Source organism: Aythya fuligula, chromosome 4 (assembly GCF_009819795.1).
Source record: "Aythya fuligula isolate bAytFul2 chromosome 4, bAytFul2.pri, whole genome shotgun sequence".
Lineage (NCBI taxonomy): Eukaryota > Metazoa > Chordata > Aves > Anseriformes > Anatidae > Aythya > Aythya fuligula.
In genome coordinates this window covers 50,224,080-50,246,742 of record NC_045562.1, presented here as the reverse complement: position 1 = coordinate 50,246,742, position 22,663 = coordinate 50,224,080, and the positions used below count along the sequence as shown (strand labels likewise).

Below are 22,663 nucleotides of genomic sequence, written 5' to 3'. Positions count from 1 at the left end.
CCAGTTTTCCATTAGGATATCTCAAAAGTGCTTTATAATAAGAGGAAAGAGTCAAAGTACATGAGGGAAGAGAAGCAAAGAACATGTCCAGACTTTTCATCCAGTGTCAGACGTGTCAGACAGTTCCCTTCCACATTTCATCATTATCATGTGACATTAATGAGCTTGCCTATCTGCATGTGAGATATACCTGGATTAACACTACACTATTAATGTTCTCCTGAGTATACAGCGTGAAATTGAGAACAAAATCTATCTAGCACTGTCCTCAAACTAAGAATTAGATAGATCATTTGCGCTTCTTGTTTTTGAACACACAAAAAATGTTCTAGACTCCTTAAAAATAAACCTTTTATTGGTTTAAATAATTAAATACTGTTTCAGAGTTAAGTTCTGTCTCACATCAATCTAAAAGTAACTTTTGTGGGTCTTTGGCATATGTTTAAATAAACATCAAATTTTGTTTTGCTGCCTTAAATTTGAGTCAGGCTAGAGAACTGAAGAAGGTGCTATGAAAAATAACAGGACATGAGGGTCAAATAATAGTTTAAGAGAGGGGGTTTTGTAGTAAAATTGTTTAAAACAGCTTTTATTTGATGTTCAGCAGCTTTGTCATTTTCAGTATCTAACATGAAGCTGATGAAACTTTTTTTGACCTTATAGCTAATCAAATCAAAGGTGCTCATTATTTTATGATCACAATTTAAAGAGGAAAAAGAAGAATGTTCAAAATAGGAAAAAAATGCAAAAGAGATTTCTGAAGTTTTAAATAAATCACATTTTAAAATGGAAATGCAAATGATTTTTTAAAAAATAATTTGCAAACAGTAGCTCAGTTAAATCCCAGATGAATCAGAGGGCGTTGTGACAGGGTACGAGATCCTGATGCGTTTTTCCCAAGATGTTGCTTGGGAAAGGTCTGATTCACCTTTTTGACCATTAGAAATTTCTCATTGCCTCCTGTAATGTTTCCAGTGTTCTGTGGTGGTGGTTTTGTTTGATTTATTGTCCATACAATCTCCTTGAAAGCTCTCTTTAAAATATTACGGTAAAATGCTGGAGATACTGGCAGGAATATGAAGAATGTGCAGTGCATGCAGCTGAACCTCAGGTTTCTTGTTTCCTTTAAGCTCTGCCTTTCTGGAGGAGGGTGAGGAAGGGTGGGGCAGAGGTTTTGGAGCTGTGTCAGGAGTCAGGGATGCGTGTGCAGTGAGAGGTGATTGCTCTTCAGAGACACTGCATGTGTAGCTTAAACCTGTGGCTCCAGATCCAGCAGTGAAGAATTCTGACCTAACATTGTCATGTTAAAATGTCCTTCTTTTTTTTGTCCCCTCCCTTTTTTATTTTCTTTTTATTTTTTTTTATTTTTAAACCAAACGTCACCAAGTATTGCATGCTACAAAAGGTAATAAATTATGAAAACCACAAAGAGTTAGCTGCCTGTGTTTAAGAGGTTCTGAAACTTGACAGGTTTCCTCTCTTGTTTTTCCTAACTCCCAACTCTCTTCCCACCTTTACTTGAGCATGACTGATAACTTAATTCCTCAGCTTTTCAAGGTGCTTTTTGCCTATGCAATTCGCACCAAGTAAAAATGATCTGCCATGTAAAGACTTTGCCTTTCTATTAGTCCTGGGAATTTACTTGGAGAAAGTGTCTCTATTTCTTGCTTCTAGTCACTGAAGTCACCAGTATGAGATGCTTGTTTTCGTTAGAGCAAACATAAACATGATTTTTCACTGCAAACATAACCTACTTTCAAACACCAGGCTCATATGGCATCCTGAAAAATGCTGCGTTGTTGTTTCCTTAGGTTTTCCATCGGGATATTTTACATTATAACAGTGTGTAGAGATTTGGCATGTTACTGCTTTTGGGCAAAGAATTATCATTTCAGGCAGAAGTATGTTTAATTAACACACCTTGCATGATTCATGCTAAAGATGGATGCTTGGGAGAGATTGGTAAACTTAACAGAACAAAGAAGAAATCATGTTGACACTGTCCCTGATAATCCAGCACGTTGTTAATTAAATCAGACGTGTCTTTAAAAAGGTCCCTCATTGGTTACAGGGACCACAGGATTTAGCACTGAGGAAAAAGGAAAGTCTCTTTTTCCCTTCCATTCCCTGGAAGGAAACACAGCAGAAGGGCCTCAGGAAGCAGTAATTCATGTGGGAGCTGCTGGGGGATGCCGAGAGGAGAGGCTGTACAAAGGTTTGTTTTTCTCTCGTGGTTTCTCTTCCTTCATATGCAGATTGAGGTTTCTAAAGGGAACCATGAGTTTCGTATATGTAGTAAGAGTCTTCCAAGACATCGCGATGGTGACAGTTGATAACTGTCCACATCTAATTATGAAAGGACAAAAATATACCAACCATCTTAATTTGATGAGAGGAAAACCCATTAGGAGAAAGCTTTCTAGTCAAAGGGTAGCAAAGGAGTGAAAAAGGCTTTTTTGGAAGTTTGGAGAATCTTTTGGAGTGTGACTTTAGAGCAGGATTTGTTTTGTACAACCCTACCCATCTAAATATTACATGTCCAAACTAATCATGCAGATTCTGCAATAAATGAGAGAGAGGCACATGCCAGGAGGTACCACATATGCTCAAGCATCCCTTAGCTAGATGGAGATGCCTCCACCCTCTGGAGATTTGCTGTCCTCCCAAACTAACTGCGGAGAGTCTTTCTTGTCTGTTACATGGCTAAAGTTAAATGAGTTAAATCTTAGCCTGTCCTAGATACTTTGCTGCTTAACATGTGCTAATAAAATAAATAAATAAATAAATAATAAATAAATAAAACCGGTCTTTGTATTCAGAGTAATAGAAGGGAGTTCCAAGTCAGGCTAACAGTAACTGTTGTGAAAACAGAAGTCTTTTTTCAGGCAGCCGAGTGTCAACAGCGGTCCTCATCTTTTGTATCAGCCAGGGCGCTGTTTCTGCCGAGCGATGCAAGCCCTGTGTTCCTGCTCCTGGCACTGGATTTCAAAACTGTATGCAGCTCTGTAATGCACAGCCAGTGCATTTTGCTGTGACTTCCACAAAGAGTTAGCACATTGTCCTCTGATTTGGTTTGCCTAGGGGTTGGCTAAAACCAGGGAGTATTACGTTGTTACTTTCACATTTTTTGCAATGAAATACTTGCTCCTTGTCCACCATTCAATGTTGAGTGCTTCCTTTCTTCTGAAGCAAAGAAAGGAAGGAGTCCCTCTTCTGGCATCAAGCAAAGGGAATCTGAGTTGTGAATCAATACTTCTGTCACTGATTTTTTTTTTAATTTATTTCAGCTAAAGGCTAAAAAATTTTAAATCTTTCTGCAATGGCATAAAAATTTCCTCAGTTACCAAGAATAAAACTGGCTGAGATGCTGGGATCATTAGTCTTAGAAATAGTCAAAGATAATTTTGGTAGCTAGCATTACCTTGTACTATTTGGTCTTTGTGCAATGGTGGTGGTTTGATATATCAGCGGGTAAGAATGTGTTACATGGCAAGCAAATTTAGGTTATTTACATTTTTTCATGTACGGTAATCAGGAAGTTTTACACCTTCTCTGTCATCCATAAGCCTGCAACATATTTCTGTTAGTTTGTTACCTGCCAGGTATGGTTGGGCTTGAAATACTTGTCAGTTGCACAGAAAGACTTCAGGAACAGAAGTTCAGGGAAGTGGTGGAGTCACCATCCCTGGAGGTCTTTAAAAGACGTTTAGATATAGAGCTTAGTGATAATGGTTTAGTGGAGGACTTCTTAGTGTTAGGTCAGAGGTTGGACTTGGTGATCTCAGAGGTCTCTTCCAACCTAGATGGTTCTGTGATTCTGTGATAAGATCATGTTCTCTTGCAGTAAATGAGGTACTTTATCCAGATCTAATTTTGTAGGCAACATTACAAAGTATCACTTATTTTGTAATAATCATTATATAGTCCTGCATAACATTCTAACTTGGATTTCTTAAGCTTCAGGTGCCAGTTTAGTATGTGCTTTACCCCACACAAGTTCAGAAATCACTGTAAATCTAAACTGTATTGCTATGTTCCTCTGGTATTGTAATATCACAAAATAATAGTGGTCTACTGGAAAAAATAGGTCTGTAGATCAGAGGCAGAAAATTATTGGAGTCAGATTTGTTTTCTTTTATAAAACAATGACAGAAATATTATGTGTTGTAAATGGAAAATCAAACTCTAGGATCCTGAAAGGGAGGATGAAATTTGGATAAATGCAGCCTTTGAAGCAGAGGAACCTGACGTTGCATAACCTCTTAACTCTTTTCCAAATCAAAATGTGTCAAAAGGCCCTTTTCCTAGGTTTAAACTATTAGTTAAAAAAGCCTTTATAGAATTATTACTTAACCTGCTCTATTTTAACTTGTTTCTAAATAGAGGACACTCCTTGGATTATAAAGCATTCCAGGAACAATGGCAGATCCCATCCGCTGGGCCAGGTACCGTTGGCAGCGACTTATATCTACAGAAGGCAGAGAAGTTAGCAGCAGCAGCAACTCAAGTAGCAAGCGCTATCAATCATCAAAAACTGCCAGCAAACACAGGATAGTGATACCCTGTTTGGGACATTTTAAGGAAGAGTATGAAAAGGTATCAAAACTGTACATGAACAACAAAATACGGACTACTAAATATACTTTACTGAATTTTATACCACGGAATTTATTTGAACAATTTCACAGGTAAAGAACTGCTTTTATTTTGATTGTGGAAATTCTGCAGAAAATGAATCCTTTTATGTAAATGTGTGTATTAATATAGAGATGAGTATTCTAAAATTTATTATCTTTCCCAACCTGCCTATCACTTCTGAAAAGATCTGTGTTATTTGACCGAGGATTCTTGAGTATCATCAGTCTTGGGCTAATTCTTTTCTGCATTGCTTTTACCATTTACACTCATTCTACTCTTTGGATTGTTGAAATATTCTTTACTGTTGGAGCATTGCCACCCAGTAATCTGAAGTAGGATTTTCAGCTTGTTTCCTGCAAATATATTTTATCTTCTTCCCTCTCATGCCTTTCTCTGTTGACATTGTGTTTTTTTTTCTTCTCCTTGGAGGACAGCAAATTTGTAAAGTTATGCAGGGAGGTTGCAGGACAGCTTACTTTTAAAAATGTGTTGTATACATGCTCACAAAAGCCTCACTAGAAGACACATGTTTGGAGGGCAGGGATGGAAATACAGGAATAATATTGCTTTCTGCACCTTTTTAACACATGTATTAAGCAGCTGTCCAGCCAAATAATCTGTTGACTGGAGAGTGAAAAAATAGTTGTGGATACTTAGTTCTTAAATAATACTTGGCATAAAGAAATGATAAATTACTGCTAAGTTAAGTCTCAATACAGCATGGAGTGGGGGAATAAGGATTACTGACTGCTAACACAGCCAACTCTCGTGTTTGCTCTTTGTTTCAGAGTTGCCAACTTGTATTTCCTATTTCTAGTTGTTCTAAACTGGGTTCCTCTGGTGGAAGCTTTCCAAAAAGAAATTACAATGCTACCTCTAATAGTGGTTCTGACAATTATTGCAGTGAAGGATGGTCTGGAAGACTACTCAAAATACAAAATGGATAAACAGATAAACAACTTACTAACCAGAGTGTATAGCAGGTAAGAGACAACAGCCTTTCTGGTTTATTGTTACTAAACTGATAATGAGTAAATGTAAGAAAAAAAAATGATAGCTCTTCTGGTTTACTTTCTGGATGCTCAGAGAATCATAGAGTAACTTGGGATGAAAGGGGTCTCTGGAGGTCATCTATATAATCATACCCCCTGCTCAAAGCATGTCTAATTAGGTGAAGTTGCTCAGGGAGTTGTCTAGTTGGGTCTTGATCAGCTGCTTGGGTAAATAGGTATTAAATTAGTATAAAATTTGCTGGAATAAGTACTCTGGATGCGGCCAGAGTGTTCATGCATGATTTTGTACTGTTTTAACCAAGGCAGTTTGATTACTATTTTTAATATCTTAAAAATTGCTGTAGGGGTCATAGAAATGCAAGAGTTGCTAATTTGCCAATATATTGTTGAAGCTCACTAATGCTATCAGCATTATAATATTTTATTCAAATGCAATAACATTTCCTTTAAAAGAATAAGATCATTTTCGATTTGTGCGTATCACATAGTTTGGTACAAATGTTAGCAGCTCTTCCACAGTGCAGGACTTTAATAGTACAGACTGTAGGTGCAGCTTAGGAGTGGAGTGTGCTCATGGTGAGAGGTTTGCTGTCAGGCATTTATAATGTGTGGACAATAAAATAAAAAAAAAATGAAATAAATAAATAAAAAAAAAAAGGAGGTGTCAGGAAAGTAGACAGGTCATGTTATAAACTAGCACTGGCAAAAAATTGATTGTAGTGCATGTCAGTGGGGCCTACATCCCTCGTGTTTTTTCTACACCTGTCATAAAAGGATATTGCAAGACTCACACAAAGCCTGTAAACTACAAAGATAAAGGAAGTGTACTGGACTCTTCTTGCTCTGTGTTCATGGTGGGGAACAAGTGCATTTGGAAACTCACTTGTTATCTGCTGTAGTAGCTGTCGCAACCAACAGCACTGCAGAAGAAAACAGATTTGCAATTAGATACTTTAATGAGAAGGAGCTTGAAATTAATTTTGGCACTACAGCGCCTCTATGTTTGTGCTCTGATATTAATGAATTTGTAAAAGACGCACCTTTTCCTAGTGAAGTCAAAGCACAAATGGAAAATAAACTTTTAAAAAGTCTTAATCTGTTAGCTGTTTTTTCCAAGCCCTAGACTTTTTTTTTTGCTGTAGACATGACCTTAATAGGCCTATGGAGCAGGATTGCAGTCTATTAATACATAACTATTAAATATATTGTCGTATTACTGAGAAGATGGAATCTTTAGCTTTCTGGCATTTGCTATGTATTTTAAGAGCAAGCTCGTAACCACAGAAAGCATCAGAAAGCAATGTATCCTAGAATGGTTTGGGTTGGAAGAGACCATAAAGACCATGCATGGGCCCACTTCACAAGCCTGTGCACGTTCCCCTGGATGGCATCTGAAGTATCAACCACACCACTCATGTTGGCATCATCTGCAAACTTGCTGAGGGTGCACTCAGTCCCATGTCCATGTCACTAATGAAAATATTAAACAGTCCTTGTCCTGATACAGACCCCAGAAGTCTTCACACTGATCTCCACGTGGACATTGAGCCACTGAAGAAACAACTTCATGTTCTGCAAACACAAATATTAACCTTGTTGCCTTTATGAGTTCTCAAATCCTTTCCGTCACATTTGGAGGGAGAGGTAAAAGAGTGCTGTTGCGGAGTGACCAGGGAATTCCATGCCACTCGGCATTCCATGCCACTCTTTGGACTCACTTTGCCTTCTTTGCCGGGAAAATTGGCCTACACAAAAAAATGTGTTGATATAGTTTTCAATACCAGAGGGGTGTTTCTAAGCAGAAAAGGTTATTAGTTTTCAGTTCCCTCAATCTCCTGAACTGATTTACTGTGTCAGCACTTTTGCAGATATAAGCAAGTAATTACAGAGGGAACATAAAACCAGGCTCAGTTTGATCAAAACTTAAGTTATAGCTTCAGTAACTATGAATCACATCCCATTCTACAAGTCTCCCTTCCTTTTTCCTCTTTACTTTTATTCTTAGATTATTGGGGTTTTGTTTATTTGTTTGGTTGGTTTTTGTTAATTTACTTTAGAAATCTTTCCTTCTTTTTTTTCCTTGTCTTCAAGGCAGTGTATTTGTATGAAAAGTTAATTGAGTGTTTTTAAATTCATCCATCTTCTGATAGTCATTGCTGTAGCTTTAATTAAGTTTTACATGCTTTCTATTGTGCCAGTTTTTAATATGTGTAGAAAATAAGAAATGAACATCTTGAGGAGAAGCAGATATTTGGCTTATATTGGTTTAATTTTAAATCGGCTTTTGTTGCTTCCTGGTTTTGCTTTGCTTGCACTTGGAAAACAATATGCCAACCTCCACCTTATCTTCACTAGAGATATTGTAATCAATATACTGGTTGATTATGTGGACTTTGTGTCATCGCTTTGTAGAAAAGCATTTTGAAAGGATACTGTCAGATAGTGCAGGTCTGAAAGGTATGGATGCAAAGCTTGACAGAGGGAATATTTTACTGATACTTTCTCTGTTATTAGAAGGGTCAGAAGCATTTTACATAGCTAGCACTTCGGTTAAAGCTGATAGGTCAGTGCCAGTCCATAAGAAATTGCCGTATTACGCAGCTTGTTAGCTTATGTGTGTACCATGGAAGCTAGGTGCACATCCCAGCTCCCTGGTGTGACTGTACTTCTCAGCTAGGTAGGTCAGAATGAGATTCAGGAAAGGAAGCACAACCTGAAAGACAGCCCTGGCGCAGCCTGGACTATTCTCCAGTCTGGTTGACTGATAAATTGTGGAGAACATGCTCCTCCCTTTAAACATAGCTCTAGGGTTAGTCTGAGGGGCCTGAAGTCTTTCTGACTTCTCTGAGTGTGATAGGGTCTTCGTACCTTGTGTTCAATAATAATAGAAAAAATATATAAAATATATTATATATATATATAAATATATATAAAAACCTATAAATAAAAATATTTATGTTCAGAGCATTGGTGAAGTGGTTGCTGAATATCCTTTGTTTACTGATAAATATTGGAATAATTAAAATATAGGAAGCAAGTGGGCTGAATTTTGAATAGAGCTAGAATAATTCTGGGAGGGGGACTGGAATTAATTCCCAGCAAAACAGGGCTGGGACCTCAGAGCTGAGTCTTTGTAATTATATTCACCTTGACATGATAGACCATCTCATCAGAGTTTTTAATGACTTGAAAGCGTAATTTAACAATGAGAGTCATTTTCTCTGAGCTTTCAGTTAGAGTTTATGAAAACAATTAATTAAAATTTGATATGCATTTCAGGAAAGAGAAGAAATACATAGATGAATGCTGGAAAAATGTCAACGTTGGGGACTTCATCCGTCTTTCACGTAATGAAATCATTCCTGCTGACATGGTGCTGTTATATTCTAGTGACCTGGATGGGATCTGTTACATTGAAACTGCAAGCCTTGATGGAGAAACCAATCTAAAGCAGAGGCAGGTGGTGAGAGGATATTCAGAGCAGGTGATAATTGTGCATTTCTAGTGGCTTAAGCAAGTTGACATGACAGACAGCCAACTAAACAAAACAGCCCTCTAGATTGTATAGTGCTCATCAATCCCCATCTGAAAACAAAATAAGCAGGTAACATAGTTTTAATTTGTTGGTTGAGTTATTTGGAGCAAATACTTTTCTGCTCACTTATTCCAGAGAAAGAGGGCCCAATTTCAAGTGATGCAAGACAGTAAAAATAACTATTCTGGTAAATGTCAAGTAGTTATTTATGGTGTATGTCATTTAATGGATGTGAAATTAGAACTTTTTGGAAGGGAGTTCTGTGCCACATAAAGACCTACAGAGAGGGATGGGTATATTCTTTTTTACTGTATTTCCAAATGTATTTTTAGCTTCAGTCCTAGTCTTTCTAGGATTTATAAAACCTTTGGAACTTTTCTAATTTTTCTGCTACAAGCCTACTGTGAACAGTATTGACTAGCTCATCTCTCCCTTTCAAGACTGAGCATCACCAACTCTTAGAGTTTCTACAGACCATGTAGTGATGAGAAATTAGTGGATATGTGCTTTTTTGCCTTTTTTTTAAGTTTTGGCAATTTAGAATAGCATTATTTATTTATTTATTTTTCTGGAAATGCTTCATTGACAATAGGAAAGAAATCACGAAGATAACCCAAGGGGCTTCATAGGTAACAGCTGGTAGGTAACAAGGCACAGAACAGTGTCTCCAAGCATCTTGGCTTTCCTAGAGAAATACACAAAACAACTGAGGACCTGTTCCCTAAGGATAATGAGTTATTTAGTGAACAAACACATTGCTCTGTTGTATTCAGTGCACTCAAATGTTTCTTCTTAATGCTTTAAGAAGGGATTAATCTCCATTTTCCTCCACACCTTGTATGGTTAGGTGAACCATGCGCAGATTCACTGGGGTGAGGAAGCTAATCTGTTAAATCACTGTGAGCAGTGAGTGTTTCCTCTTATGTTGTAAGAGAGGTCACAGGACTTCACTGTTCAGTTCCTTCTTACATGTTCAATGACTGAACCCAGTCCTAGCAGCATCCTTATAGCTAATGGAGAGGAAAGTGCTGTCCTTTTTTTCTAGGCAGCCTAAGAAAGCCAAGTTTATAAAAGAATTTGCCAGTTCTCCTTTTTTACCTTAGTTATACACCACATTCCTATGCTGTATTGTAAAGCCATACAGTTTGTCAGGAGTACTTCACAGCCAAAGCAGCAAACCTAGCGTTGGGAAGTTGCCTTTCTCCTTTTTCCGGTGAGACAGTCTATTGCAGGGACATTCATTTAAAGCTACCTTACTCAGTTCTTGTCTTTATTGTCCCCTTTCTTTTTGATGCTGCTTTAGGGACCTTTATGCAAAATCCAAGTAACATTTCTTCTGCCATAAAAAGGCTTCTCTTTTGTGCCAGGAAGCATAAGAAAGTGTCTCATGAAATAAGGCACAACATTTTCTACTTGCACTAGTTGATGAAAAGATTATAATGAAAAAAATATAGACCATACTTTTCTTACAGTCTGGGAAGATTTGAGTGCCCATACCAATATGTCTCCTTTTGGGTGTAGTTTTATTCACCTCTGTTTTATACTGGCAGAGTGTAGGCATAAATCCAGTGCCATCTATAAGTTACGCCCTGAGGTTCTAGGGTTGCTGTTTCATGGTATATTGCAAGAAGCTGCTACCAGCAGCTTCACTGGTATTAAGAATTGTTTGACCTCCCCCCCAAAAAAAAAAAACAAAAAAACACCTGTTGTAACATACTACAGACATTTTGTATTTCCTGTACAGATAAACATAAGAAAGATCAGTGAAGACAGAGTGATCTTTCATAGATAATAATAAAATTTACAGAGTCTCTAGGTATCTGTCTAAGGCTACATTCATACTGATTTTCCTGACAGTGCAGGAAATCAATACAGCAAAATATAGCAGAATTTTTGAATCAAAACAACAAAGTATGTGCTAACGACAATATGACTTCTGAGTTTCAAATTCAACTTAGGAGGCTGGGTCTCTTCCTCACAGTTGTTATTGTCCCAACGTGAAATCACCCAGCTGTGGAGGTGGAGTCATCTCAGAGACCTGTAACTATGTAGACGATGTTTTCAATTAAACCTGTGAATTACAGACTTTTCCTTGGAGTTTGGCACCTTAAAATTGGTCATTCTTTTTTTCTAAAGAGCAGAAGCAATGAATTCCCAAAGAGTCAGTGGGAGGTACTCAGCTTGGAAACAACTTTGTTACACTAGAGGCTAGATTTCCATGTGTCCTGACTGTACTCATAGTCCATTAATTACAAGTGCAATTGCAGGTAATTTTGAAGACCTGGTCTTTTGGTTTTTCATTCATTTCTTGTCAGGTTTCATTATTAATAAGAAAATGTGTGTCACTTGGCCTTTCTCTTCACTAAAGAGTTCACCTGCTTTTCATTCACAGCATAAGCTTCTAGTCTTCCATAACAGCCCTTTCTTCAGTTCTGGTAAGGTTTAATCATCATTAAGAAGTTCTACCTGCTTTTTTGTGTTAGTACAGGTAGCGTCCTAGTCATGTTATCAGAAGCAGCAGCTCTTTGGAAGCAATTCTTAGAAGACAGTGACTTTTTCTTCATCATGGAAAAAAAATGTGGAAATCTCTGCTTTTCAGATGTTCTTAGTGCATTTTTTTGCTGCTTCCTCACTCTTCCACCCATTTCCTTCTCTGTGGTGTTCCTAAGATATCAGCATCTCAGCTGATACTTGCCAGGGTTTGACATTTGCTAGAAAGTCTTTCTATGCTGCTTAAGTCTGATATACCTGGGTTGCAGATCATTCACATAATCAGCTACTTAAAATACAGAAACTAAACTGTTAAATGGTGATATCTGAACCTGTGAATTTTAAGTTCCATCATATGTGGTCTGAGTTCTCTCTTTTTTTTTTTTTCTTTTTTTCTCAAATAACTTCAGGTCTCTGAAATTGATCCAGAAAAATTTTCCAGTAGAATAGAATGTGAAAGTCCAAACGATGACCTCAGTCGCTTCCGAGGCTTTGTGTAAGTAGGCTTGGTGGCTCTTTAAACAAATGTAATTTGCTTTGGTGCTCTCACTAATTTTCAGAAAACTTGTAATGTTTACTTCAAAAAATAATGACAATATGCATAGAAGTCTGTTTGCACCACTACATTTCTGAGTGCAGCCTGGCAGGCACTGCTCCAGTAGGGCTCTGAACAGCTGATTGTAAACTGGAAAAAAGCACTAGTGCTTTCTATTTCATATTAAATATTGTCAACATCTTAGTTCAGGCTGTTTTGCAGTTCTGTATTCCATATTTGAAATGTCTGTCCTAAGTCTGCTTTTAATGACATGTCATATCTGTATAGTATTCAGTCTAGACTGTGGCCTGACTGGCCAAGCTTCTTTGCTCAGGATTGGAAATGAGAAGAACTGGCTTCCTCTCCTACTGTGATGTGTTTTGTGTAATCCCCAGTGATTTGATCAAATTCCTTTTGAGCAGTATTGCCATATGTCTCTTCTCTTCTCATAGGTCTGTGATTTTTTTGTGTAGGCAGTAAGAAAACAATTATATTCCATGGAATGGCTTACTTTCAGTTTTTGAGAGGTATAATGTCTACATTTTTCGCCATGGGCAATTAAATGTTAGAAATATGAAAAGAAAAAGAGCTATATAAAAATCTTAGTCTGTGAGGAAAAACCTTGACAAAAAGTGGGCATACCTGCATTGGAAATCTGCCACAGGGGTTAAAATGCTCACAGCACTTTTAAAATGGGATTTCAAATTTTGTTTGATTTTTTTTCTCACGTTGGTAATTCAAATAGAAGTTATTTGCTTTCACACTTAGTGTTTGTCCCAAGGTCATTTCAGCAGTGTTGCCTACTTCCCATATGCTATCTGGCAAATGTCAGGCTTGTAAAAACATGGAAATTTTAATACAGTGCTTACATACTTAGATTTTCAAAGGTGATCTGGATTCATGTTACCCACTTCTTTTGAAAAGTCCAATGAGAAGTGTCAGAAAGGTAGTCAGTGACTGGTCACTTCTCCAGGTGATCTGTTCCCTAATGCTTTTTCAAAACCTGACTGGTAATTGCTGGAGTCCTACAGATGGAGTAGGACTGAATGTGCTTTTTTTCTTTTTTTTTCCAGTGAACATTCAAACAAGGATAGAGTGGGCCTCAGCAAGGAGAACTTACTGCTCCGAGGATGCACAGTAAGAAACACAGAAGCTGTTGTAGGCATTGTGGTATATGCAGGTGAGTGACCACCCTGGCTTTCACATATTGCAGTGCAAACAAGATGGAATTATGTGCCTTAAGAAATAGCATCGCACAAAGGCAAGGTAGCAGATTGAAAGCATGAATCCAGCAGAAGGCAACTGTAGCTAGAAGCATTTAAGAATGCATGTCTGAATTAAGTTTGTTTCTATTTTAAAAATGCAAAGGTTGATATGTCTGATTATTCATGGGAGGCAAGCTCTGTTTCATGTCCTTGTCCTCAACTGTTAACTGCAATGGCAAATCCAGGTTTTGAAATGGGCATGCAGATACTTACCTTTCTTGGGATTTTTACTGGTCCAAAATTGAAGTTAATGCTGTTCTTTAATACTCCATATCAAAGGGAAGATGTTTTATGACTAGACAATGTGATTTACTCGGCTAGATAATAGTGATGCAGGTGCAGAGTTTCGTGGAAAATATTAGAAATAGTATAGAAATTTTCAAGAATAGGTTTGTTTCTCTAGGAAGGAATATTATTGACAATATAAAGGATAACATAGCTGAGAAATTTTGGTTTAGCTTGTTCAGTTTTCATTAGGGTGGAAGTATTGTAGGACAGAATTACTGTAGGAGCAGTTCGTTGAGTCATATTTATAACCTCTTTTCACATATTAGTTAACAGAAATGTCCAGTTTCCCAGAGCTTTAGAAATTTAAAGGAATTTTGGTTCTAATACCTGCTAACAGAGAATTTCAACGTTTGTTGTGGTTACAGGTCATGAAACCAAAGCCATGCTGAATAACAGTGGACCTCACTACAAGCGCAGTAAATTGGAAAGAAAAGTGAATTCTGATATTCTTTGGTGTGTTCTGCTTCTAATTTTAATGTGTTTAACTGGTGCAGTAGGTAAGTGAGAATCTGCGGCATCCTGCTGTCTTCTCCTCTCAGCCTACACAAAAAAAGTGTTTTATTTTGGGGCTGTTTCATTTTAATAGCCCATTTCAGAAATTGCCTTCACTTATATCTAATTCTGCATCATCTGGGGGTTCTGCCAAGTTTTAGTTCATGTTGTCATGTTTAATCTGGAGTATGGTCAAGTGATATGTTCCTTGTGCTAGGTCTGGAACCCATTTCTCCAATTTGTTTTCTTTTTTTGCTCATTAATTGTTCTGTAAAACTCATACTTTGTGTTAGGATTGCTCAGGTAAAATGAGATGCATGTACAGTATTGCAGGGAGAGGCTGAGTTTGAGTAGTTATAAGGGTTCGTATTTTATGTATTCATTAAACAGTGAGCTTGAGTGCTGACATTTGAACAGACTAAATTTTATGATAAATCGAAAAGGTGTTTAAAAAAAAAAATCAGGCTACACTTAATAAACATGTCTGGCATCTCAAAACGTGTTAGATGAAGTTGCTTTTATAGCTGAGTTTTGAGTTTATGATAAGAAACTAAGCTTGTGATCTCTTCTGGGTCAGTTTTTATCTCCCAAGGCTATAAACTGGACAGAGTGGCTTGATGACATGCTTTTCAGAGGTTAACTGAAACCTGAACAAGCTAAGATGAGACATTTAATTGTTAGGGTATTAAAAAAAAAAAGTTTGTGAACTATAGTTAGTATTTTCTGAGTTCTGGGACATACTGTATAGATGTACTATTGACACCAAGGAAGTAAAGCCTTTATTCATGTGTGCACTTAATCCATTTTAATGGGGTTCCTGTTGAGAAAAAAAAGGAAAAGAGAAAATAGTAGTTTAGAAGCTTAGAAAGAACTGCAGAGTATAACAGCTAACACCATGACCCTGAACTGTGGTACAGTCTACATAAGTGATTCACATTATCTTGTTCTTGTTTTCAAGGCCATGGAATTTGGTTAAGTAGGTACTCAGAAATACCTTTTTTTAACATCCCTGATCCAGATGGGAAATTGATTCCTCCAGCATTAGCAGGGTTCAACATGTTCTGGACAATGATCATTTTATTACAGGTAACTTTTGTTGGCTTTGAGCATGGGCCATATCCTGATCTCACATATATCCTTGAAGTAACTCTCTGGCTTCCATAGAATTACTTCATGTTTGTAACGAGCCAAAGAAGTTGCTTTCATTTAATCCCCTTGTTTTGTTTTGGTAGGTCTTGATCCCAATTTCTCTCTATGTTTCAATTGAGATTGTCAAGTTGGGACAAATTTATTTAATACAGAATGACATTGATTTTTACCATGAGAAAACAGACTCTACGATTCAGTGTCGATCACTGAATATTGCTGAAGACCTTGGCCAAATTCAGTATATCTTCTCTGATAAGACTGGAACACTCACTGAAAATAAGATGGTTTTTCGGCGATGCAGCATTGCAGGACAGGAGTATTGCCATGAAGAAAATGGTAAGATACTAAACCCATGCTCATTACATGTCCTTTTTCTGTTCTCAGAGAAGCTAAAAGTTTTGACAAGGTCAGGTGAAATCTGTGTGGCAGTATGTACTCACGGAAGGTGTGAATTTAGACAGGTCCTACTTGCATCTTTCCCCATGGTTTGGATCATTTCATATACAGTGTTCTAAGAGGCATGAAGGCATATATAAGGTGCTGCTTTGCAGATAGCTACATTTGAGCATATTTGATACCATAAAAACAAATTCTCCTTACTTGATCTAGAGAAAATCATTCCGATGGCATTTTGGTTCTCTTCTTGCAATATTCGGAAACAGACCACTGGAAAAATGCCCATCTAGACTTTCCTCTTTCTTTTAAACAAGAATGCCTATGCTTGACCAATTTTTTAGGGTTCAAACATCCTGTTCAGTGCTATAGCAGTATACCAGCTTTATGTATTATATTTTAAAGCTCTGGTTTAACATGCTGTTTACTTTGAGGGTACAGTAACCCAAGTAAATACACGCTGAAGACGAAGCTTTAACAATAATATTAAAGTACAAGTTAAGCAGATGTGTGTGCATGGGCATGTTAAGGCTACAAAAGTAAGTACTTCCATCACAAATAATGAATGTTGTATTCTTACTTAGATTTTTACAAACCTGTTTTATCCCAAAAGTCAAAAAGCAGCATTAATGGATAGTTGCTGCCTCATTGTCTAATATCTTAATATCCCTCAATACATGTTTCATGGAAGCCTACTTTTGAAGCTTTCTGGGAGCCAGGAGAATATTCAGCTCCAGACACAGGAGAAAGCTATCCAGAGTTACATAAAGTATTTTATTCAATTACATGTTTTATTAACTAGACAAAAACACAGATTTTATTACCATTACTGTATGTAAGTATTAGTGACTGCAGACGTGCTCTTTCACGGGTGGGTAATGCAAGGATCCTTTATGAGATCAAAGATGAAGTGCTGACAGGTGGGCACATGAATCACAACTGTGTATTAACCTTCCCCCTGTGGTTTTGCTGCCAGATGGAACTGCTTACTTTCTGCAAGCAAAAGGCACACCCTGCTGGCCACCACAGTGAATCACTTCAGTCCTTCTTTTGTTCATTGTCACAGGAACAGATGATTACAAACCATTTTAATAATTTCCTCGTGTATTTTGAAAATTATGTGGTGTGATTGTCCTGATGCTTCTTTGGCTTTGCATAATTATACTGGGAGGGATGACAAGAGCAAAGTGAGAAGAAAAGTCCTTAAGTTTCAAACTTGGTGAATGAATAACTTAAATAAAAAAAGTATATTTTCAGAGCATTTCCTAAAAGAACAAAAAGTGTTTCAGAAGAGATAAATCAAAGACTAGTGAGAATGATTTAGCTGTGGCTGATGTAGGTCTCATTGTGCCATGGGATGTCTACCAGAAACTTCCCCTAGGAGTTGACTTCAGTTATCTTCCAAAAATACCAGAGTGTTTATAATTATGTTCATAATTATTTCCTGTTGTACCTTGGCTTTTACCTGGAAATGAAGCATGTGCTTCTTCCTAACCAGTCTAGAAATTATGTGCCCTGAGAATCATTCCGCAAAATGTTGAAGGTCCTGCATTTAGCTCTGATCCACACTTGTTTGGTTGCACAAAGCTGCCATTTGCAAGGCTCCTTTTACATGCGGTACGAGTTGCACTGCAAGACAGTGCAGCCTTTTGCATACAAATCACTTAGTCTGTAGAAATATTTCTGTGTTTATATCTGTGTTGTCCAGGATAAAGGGATGCACATGAGGGAAGCACACAACAGCAATGACTATGATGTGGTATAATCCTCCATATAGGTGCCCACATGTGATGTTCCATCTAAAGTAACACATGCCTTTAGACCTTGGCAGCAGAGCAGTGAGTGCAATGTTATAAGCAGTGCCACATTTGTTACTTCAGACAGAAGTGCATGCTTCTCTGGGAGTATAAGTGGATGTGTGGTGTCCAAACCTGTCTGTACAGACGTGTTGTTACCATTCTTTTTGAACTTTTTTTAATGTGTCTTCAAGACTTCCAGTCATGGCCAATTCATTACTTTCTCAGGCATTCTGTTTGATTGTTTCACATCCCTAACAAAGTTTTACTGCTGTCTAATCTGAGTTTGCCTTGCCATAATTTAGGCCCATTGTGTCTTCTGTTGCTCACAGTATGCACAGAAGATAAGCTATTTCCTTTCTCTGTGCAATTGCACTTTATGTACTTGGAAACTACTGTTTGGTTCCCTTCAATGTTTCCTTCTGGAGGCTATGTAACTCCAGATTACTCTGGTATTTCCATGTAGCACAGTGTATCTAAAACCATGACCACTCTTGCTTCCTTTTCTGGATTCTCTCCAGTACACTGTCTCTCTTGATGTGTAGTGTCCCAAACAGCAAGTCAGTATGATACTATGGTTTGATTTTTAATAAATGGTGGATTATTCTCAACTATGTACTAAATGGCTTATTTTAAAATCAAGTTTTATTTAAGGAGCCTCCAGACAGTGTTTTAGACAAATTCCTTTTTGCTCATGGAACAATGATTTTCTTTCCATTTCTATAGCAAAGAGGTTGGAGTCTTATCAAGAGATGGATTCAGAAGATGAGGATTCAGCTGATGCCCAATATGCTTCCTTGAACCATATGTCAAAAAGAAGGGGTCACAGCTACAGAGCTGTGAATGAATCTTTGAACAAAAAGTATTTGGATCAGTTACCTGGTAGTTACCCTGCGGCAGGAAGGGAAAATTCAGCAAGTGATGTTCCCCATGCAGGACATGTTGCTTTCAGCAGCCGCATTGTAAGTAAAAGTTGTTGGTTTTAATACTAAATTTCTGAAGAAACTCACGAAGGAACATTTTTTTTACCTCTGTTTGAACAAAGTCCTTGTCATATAGGGGATCCTTTATCTTCCATCAAAATGAGAGCTCCAGTGATTGCTTGGCTGCGATCCCCTGTTTACAGCTGACATTGCAGATGTTCATTGGGTTACAAAGATGTATGCTTTGATTCTTGTTGGTGCGATTCCGTGATCACTCCAGCTAAAATGACCAGTTTCATCTTCAATAACAGTTTGTTCTTTTGCCTTAAGAAGTGTCAGGATTTTGTTTTGATTTTAATAAGAAATACCTAGATAACCAGTACTTATCCCATTGTACTTAATGGAAATTACCAGGATTAAAAACTCTGCTTCTTTACCTGAAGGTGTTTAAATAGCATTGGTCTTACTTAATCTCTGTTGAAGTGCCTGTGAAGTAGATCTCTACTGATTATTGTCCAGGCCTGTAGTTTGCTATTTGCAACAAATGGCACAAGGCAGTGAAAAGGTCGGAGTGTTGCTTTATTTCCTAGTATAATCAACTCAGCACCTGACAGGAATGGCTCTTTACTTAGGAAGGAAGTTGTATGTGCATCTAAGCTTCATTTGTCCTTAACTGATTTTATCTCCAGACACTGAGATTATTTGAAAGCTTCTACCATTGGTTTCTTGAATCAGCTGTCATTAGTGTCTGGGGAATGGGGAACGATTATTTTCTTCTGATACAGCATTTTTTAAATAAGTCTAGAAAAAAATTGCAACACTGAAATTGTATGTGCAAGAATCATTTGGGACTTCCAGGGTTTATATACTAATTGACAGTTCTGTTTAATCAATAGGAAACGGATGTTGTACCAGACACACAGCTGCTGGAGAAGTTCAGTCAGATTTCTTCTCATTCCTATCAACAATCAGAAGATGCCATCAGCAAGTTATCTTTGGAGACAGTGTACATCATTGACTTCTTTATTGCTCTGGCAATCTGTAATACTGTTGTAGTTTCAGTCCCCAATCAGCCACGTCAGAAGGTAAGAAAGTATATTCATCTGTATGGGCATGTTTTTAAGGAAACAAGTTCCCTTTTGGTTGACTACAAAAGGAAAAAAAACAATTAACTGGCATTTAAATGCTGGCAAGTTTCTTCCAATACAGAAAAACTTAGATTGAATATTTTTCTTCTGTATACAGATTGTAGAATCCTAGAATGGTTTGGGTTGGAAGAGACCTTAAAGACCATCCAGTTACAACCCCTAACACAGGCAGGGACAACTCCCACTAGATCAGGTTGTTCAAAGTCACATCCAGCATGGCCTTGAACACTTTCAGGGATGGGGCATCCACAGCTTCCCTGGGCAACCTGTTCCAGTGCCTCACCGCCCTCTGAGTGAGTTACTTATATCCAATCTGAATCTACCCTCGTAATTCAAAACCACTACCCCTTGTCCTGTGACTACACTCCCTAATAAAGGGTTACTCCCATCTTTCCTGTAGGCTCCCTTTAGGTACTGGAAGGCTGGAATAAGGTCTCCTTGGAGTTTTCTCTGGGTTGAACAACAGCTCTCTCAAACCCCTCTTCATAGGAGAGGTGCTCCATCCCTCGCATCATCCTCGTGGCCCTCCTCTGGACTGGCTAAACTTGTTAAATGATACCAGTGTGGCTAGAGCACTTGCAGTGAAGGCTGAGGCAAAAAAAGTTGTTGAGTATCTCAGCCTTCTGATTTATATATATGTATATATATACACATACATAAATACATATATATCAGATATAACGATGTGTGTTATCTTCGTCTTTTGAAAAAAAATAAACCTGAGGCATATGCAGAATTAGATTTTGGTGTCCATGTAGGTAGTCAACCTACACTTATGGCTAGAGATTTTTTCAAAATGTGTAGAAATAAGTACCACATATGTATAAAGAAGCCTAGTATTCCCAGACAAGTCAGCATAGTGGGCAGCCTACAGGTGCATGTGTGGATTGGGCAGCTATGTTAAAAATATACTACCCAATCTGCATTTAAGAGTGGTGTAGAAAGCTGTGCAGGTGAGATTTTCATATTTTTTTTTTTTTTTTTAGAATAAAATGTCTGGATAACTTGTTAGCAGGGGAAAATATCTCCAAGTAGTAGCTGGACTGGGAGAAGCAATATGGCACAAGGTTTGAGTTCACGGTTAGGGAATGAAAAAGACAAAGCTCAAGAGAACAAAAGTTTTCAGTGTTCCCTGAGGGAGAGGCGATGAAAGGATGTTCCTAGTCTCTGCCCCCATGATGCTGAATAGAGACATGCTACAACTTGCATGCAGCTGAGAGAGAATTGAAGCCAGTCTTTCATTTCTTGATTCATTTCAGTGGCAAAGGATAACGTGCTTCTCGGTGATAACTCATTCTTAGCCCTTCAACAGTAATGAGAAATGAATGTCAGCCATGCACACTTTGTTCCTCATTTGTAAGCTATTAGTGGCCAAAGTGCTTTGCATAACAGTAAACCCATTATTTTGTAACACTGATAGAGGGCAACTGGCTTTTTTAAATTCAGACATGAACAAAAAAAAAAGTATTGGTAAGGTACTGTATTTTAACATTATTTGTAGCTAGCTACTGTGAGGACTATGGAGTTGGTTTATTCTTCACAACTATCTTTCCAACTCAGAACAAGGATTAAAGTATTTAATTCCATTTGCCACAACTTTTAAAAGTTATAATGTCATACTGCCTGTTCCATTACTTAAGCATTTTTAAAGAGAAGTATTACATGGAATCAGACTTTGAATACACACAGTTTTCAGATCTGAAGTATTTCTACAGTTAGGTGATTTGAATAGGCGAAGCTCATACAGAACCTATTTTCTGTACTTATGTGGTAATATGTTTAATTGAGCTAGCCATTTTTAATATAAGCAATCAAAATAATCCTAAATTTTAAATCACATTTGTTAAGAAATATATATACTTTGCTTACAAACTATATGTGTTTTATAAGAACTGTTCTTTAATGAAATAACATGTGAAGAATTTAAGATGTATACTTTCTCTTTTCTGTTCCAGATGAGACATTCTTCACTGGGTAGGATGCCTATTAAATCCCTTGAGGAAATCAGGCAGATGTTCCAGCGGTTGTCAGTCCGGAGACTAAGTTCCTCCCCACTTCCAAGCATAAAAGAGTCATCATCTGAAAGCCCAAATAGCTTTGTGAGCAAACTGTCTATTTTCAGAATGAAACTTGCTTCACCTGCTTTGGATGGAGCTGCTCAAAGGGCTGCTGAGCCTCACAACCCTGACAGCCCAGAAAATCCTCAACTACCTGAAGAACTAGATGTCGTGAAAGTAGCTGCAGGCAGCGAACACCACAGTGCTGGGTCGTCTATGAAAGGGTCATCTCCCTTACCTAAACTGTGTTATGAAGCTGAGAGTCCAGATGAAGCTGCCTTGGTTCATGCTGCTAGGGCTTATAAATGTGTTTTAAAGTCTAGGACTCCTGATCAAGTAACTGTAGACTTCACAGGTCTGGGATCTTTAACATTTCAACTCTTGCATATCCTGCCTTTTGACTCAGTGAGAAAAAGGATGTCAGTGGTGGTTCGGCACCCAGTCTCCAACAAAGTGGTGGTGTACACAAAAGGTGCAGACTCAGTCATGATGGATTTGTTGGGAACTGCATCTGAAGGTAATTGTAGAACTTCTAGTTCTTTGCTCACATTTGTCATTCTTCAGAACAGTTGAAGAGTCTTGAATTTTTAACTGAAGGTACTAAAGCAAAAGTATTACATGTATACGTAAGAAACATGTGCCTACATATATTTAAGCTCAGGAGCTGTTCCAAGGGATTTTGTAATGTTTGGAAAATGATTAAATTCAATCTTTAAAGGTTCACAGTCTGCAGGAGGGAGTTTGGTTTCTGTGTTCCATGGTGTATCTCAGTGAGGAAGAGGAATGTTCCCATTCCAAGAGCATATTTTAACTAATCCATTACAAGGTCTAGACAAAAAGCCTCTGCAGTCCACAGGGTGAAAAAGTACCTCCAAAATCTGTGTCGTCTTATTAGGGGCATAATTTAACACCTGGAGCTATTCTTCCTTACTTTGACTTTC

The 22,663-nt window shown here is 37.7% G+C and overlaps 1 protein-coding gene across 4 annotated transcripts in view; it reads left to right on the top strand.

The window, feature by feature from the left end:
• Window positions 1–22,663, top strand: part of ATP10D (ATPase phospholipid transporting 10D (putative)) — a 43,005-nt gene that overhangs the window by 5,548 nt on the left and 14,794 nt on the right. For 2 of the 4 annotated variants that reach the window (XM_032186669.1, XM_032186666.1), the window contains exons 2-12: window positions 4,384–4,688; window positions 5,427–5,621; window positions 8,931–9,135; window positions 12,087–12,172; window positions 13,285–13,391; window positions 14,130–14,261; window positions 15,215–15,342; window positions 15,489–15,741; window positions 18,321–18,556; window positions 19,414–19,602; window positions 21,621–22,239. In XM_032186669.1, coding sequence (XP_032042560.1) covers window positions 4,420–4,688; window positions 5,427–5,621; window positions 8,931–9,135; window positions 12,087–12,172; window positions 13,285–13,391; window positions 14,130–14,261; window positions 15,215–15,342; window positions 15,489–15,741; window positions 18,321–18,556; window positions 19,414–19,602; window positions 21,621–22,239 — 2,419 coding nt within the window. In that variant the 5' untranslated portion in view covers window positions 4,384–4,419. The remainder of the gene's footprint in view (window positions 1–4,383; window positions 4,689–5,426; window positions 5,622–8,930; window positions 9,136–12,086; window positions 12,173–13,284; window positions 13,392–14,129; window positions 14,262–15,214; window positions 15,343–15,488; window positions 15,742–18,320; window positions 18,557–19,413; window positions 19,603–21,620; window positions 22,240–22,663) is intronic. The other 2 variants (XM_032186667.1, XM_032186668.1) reach the window with 2 other exon arrangements.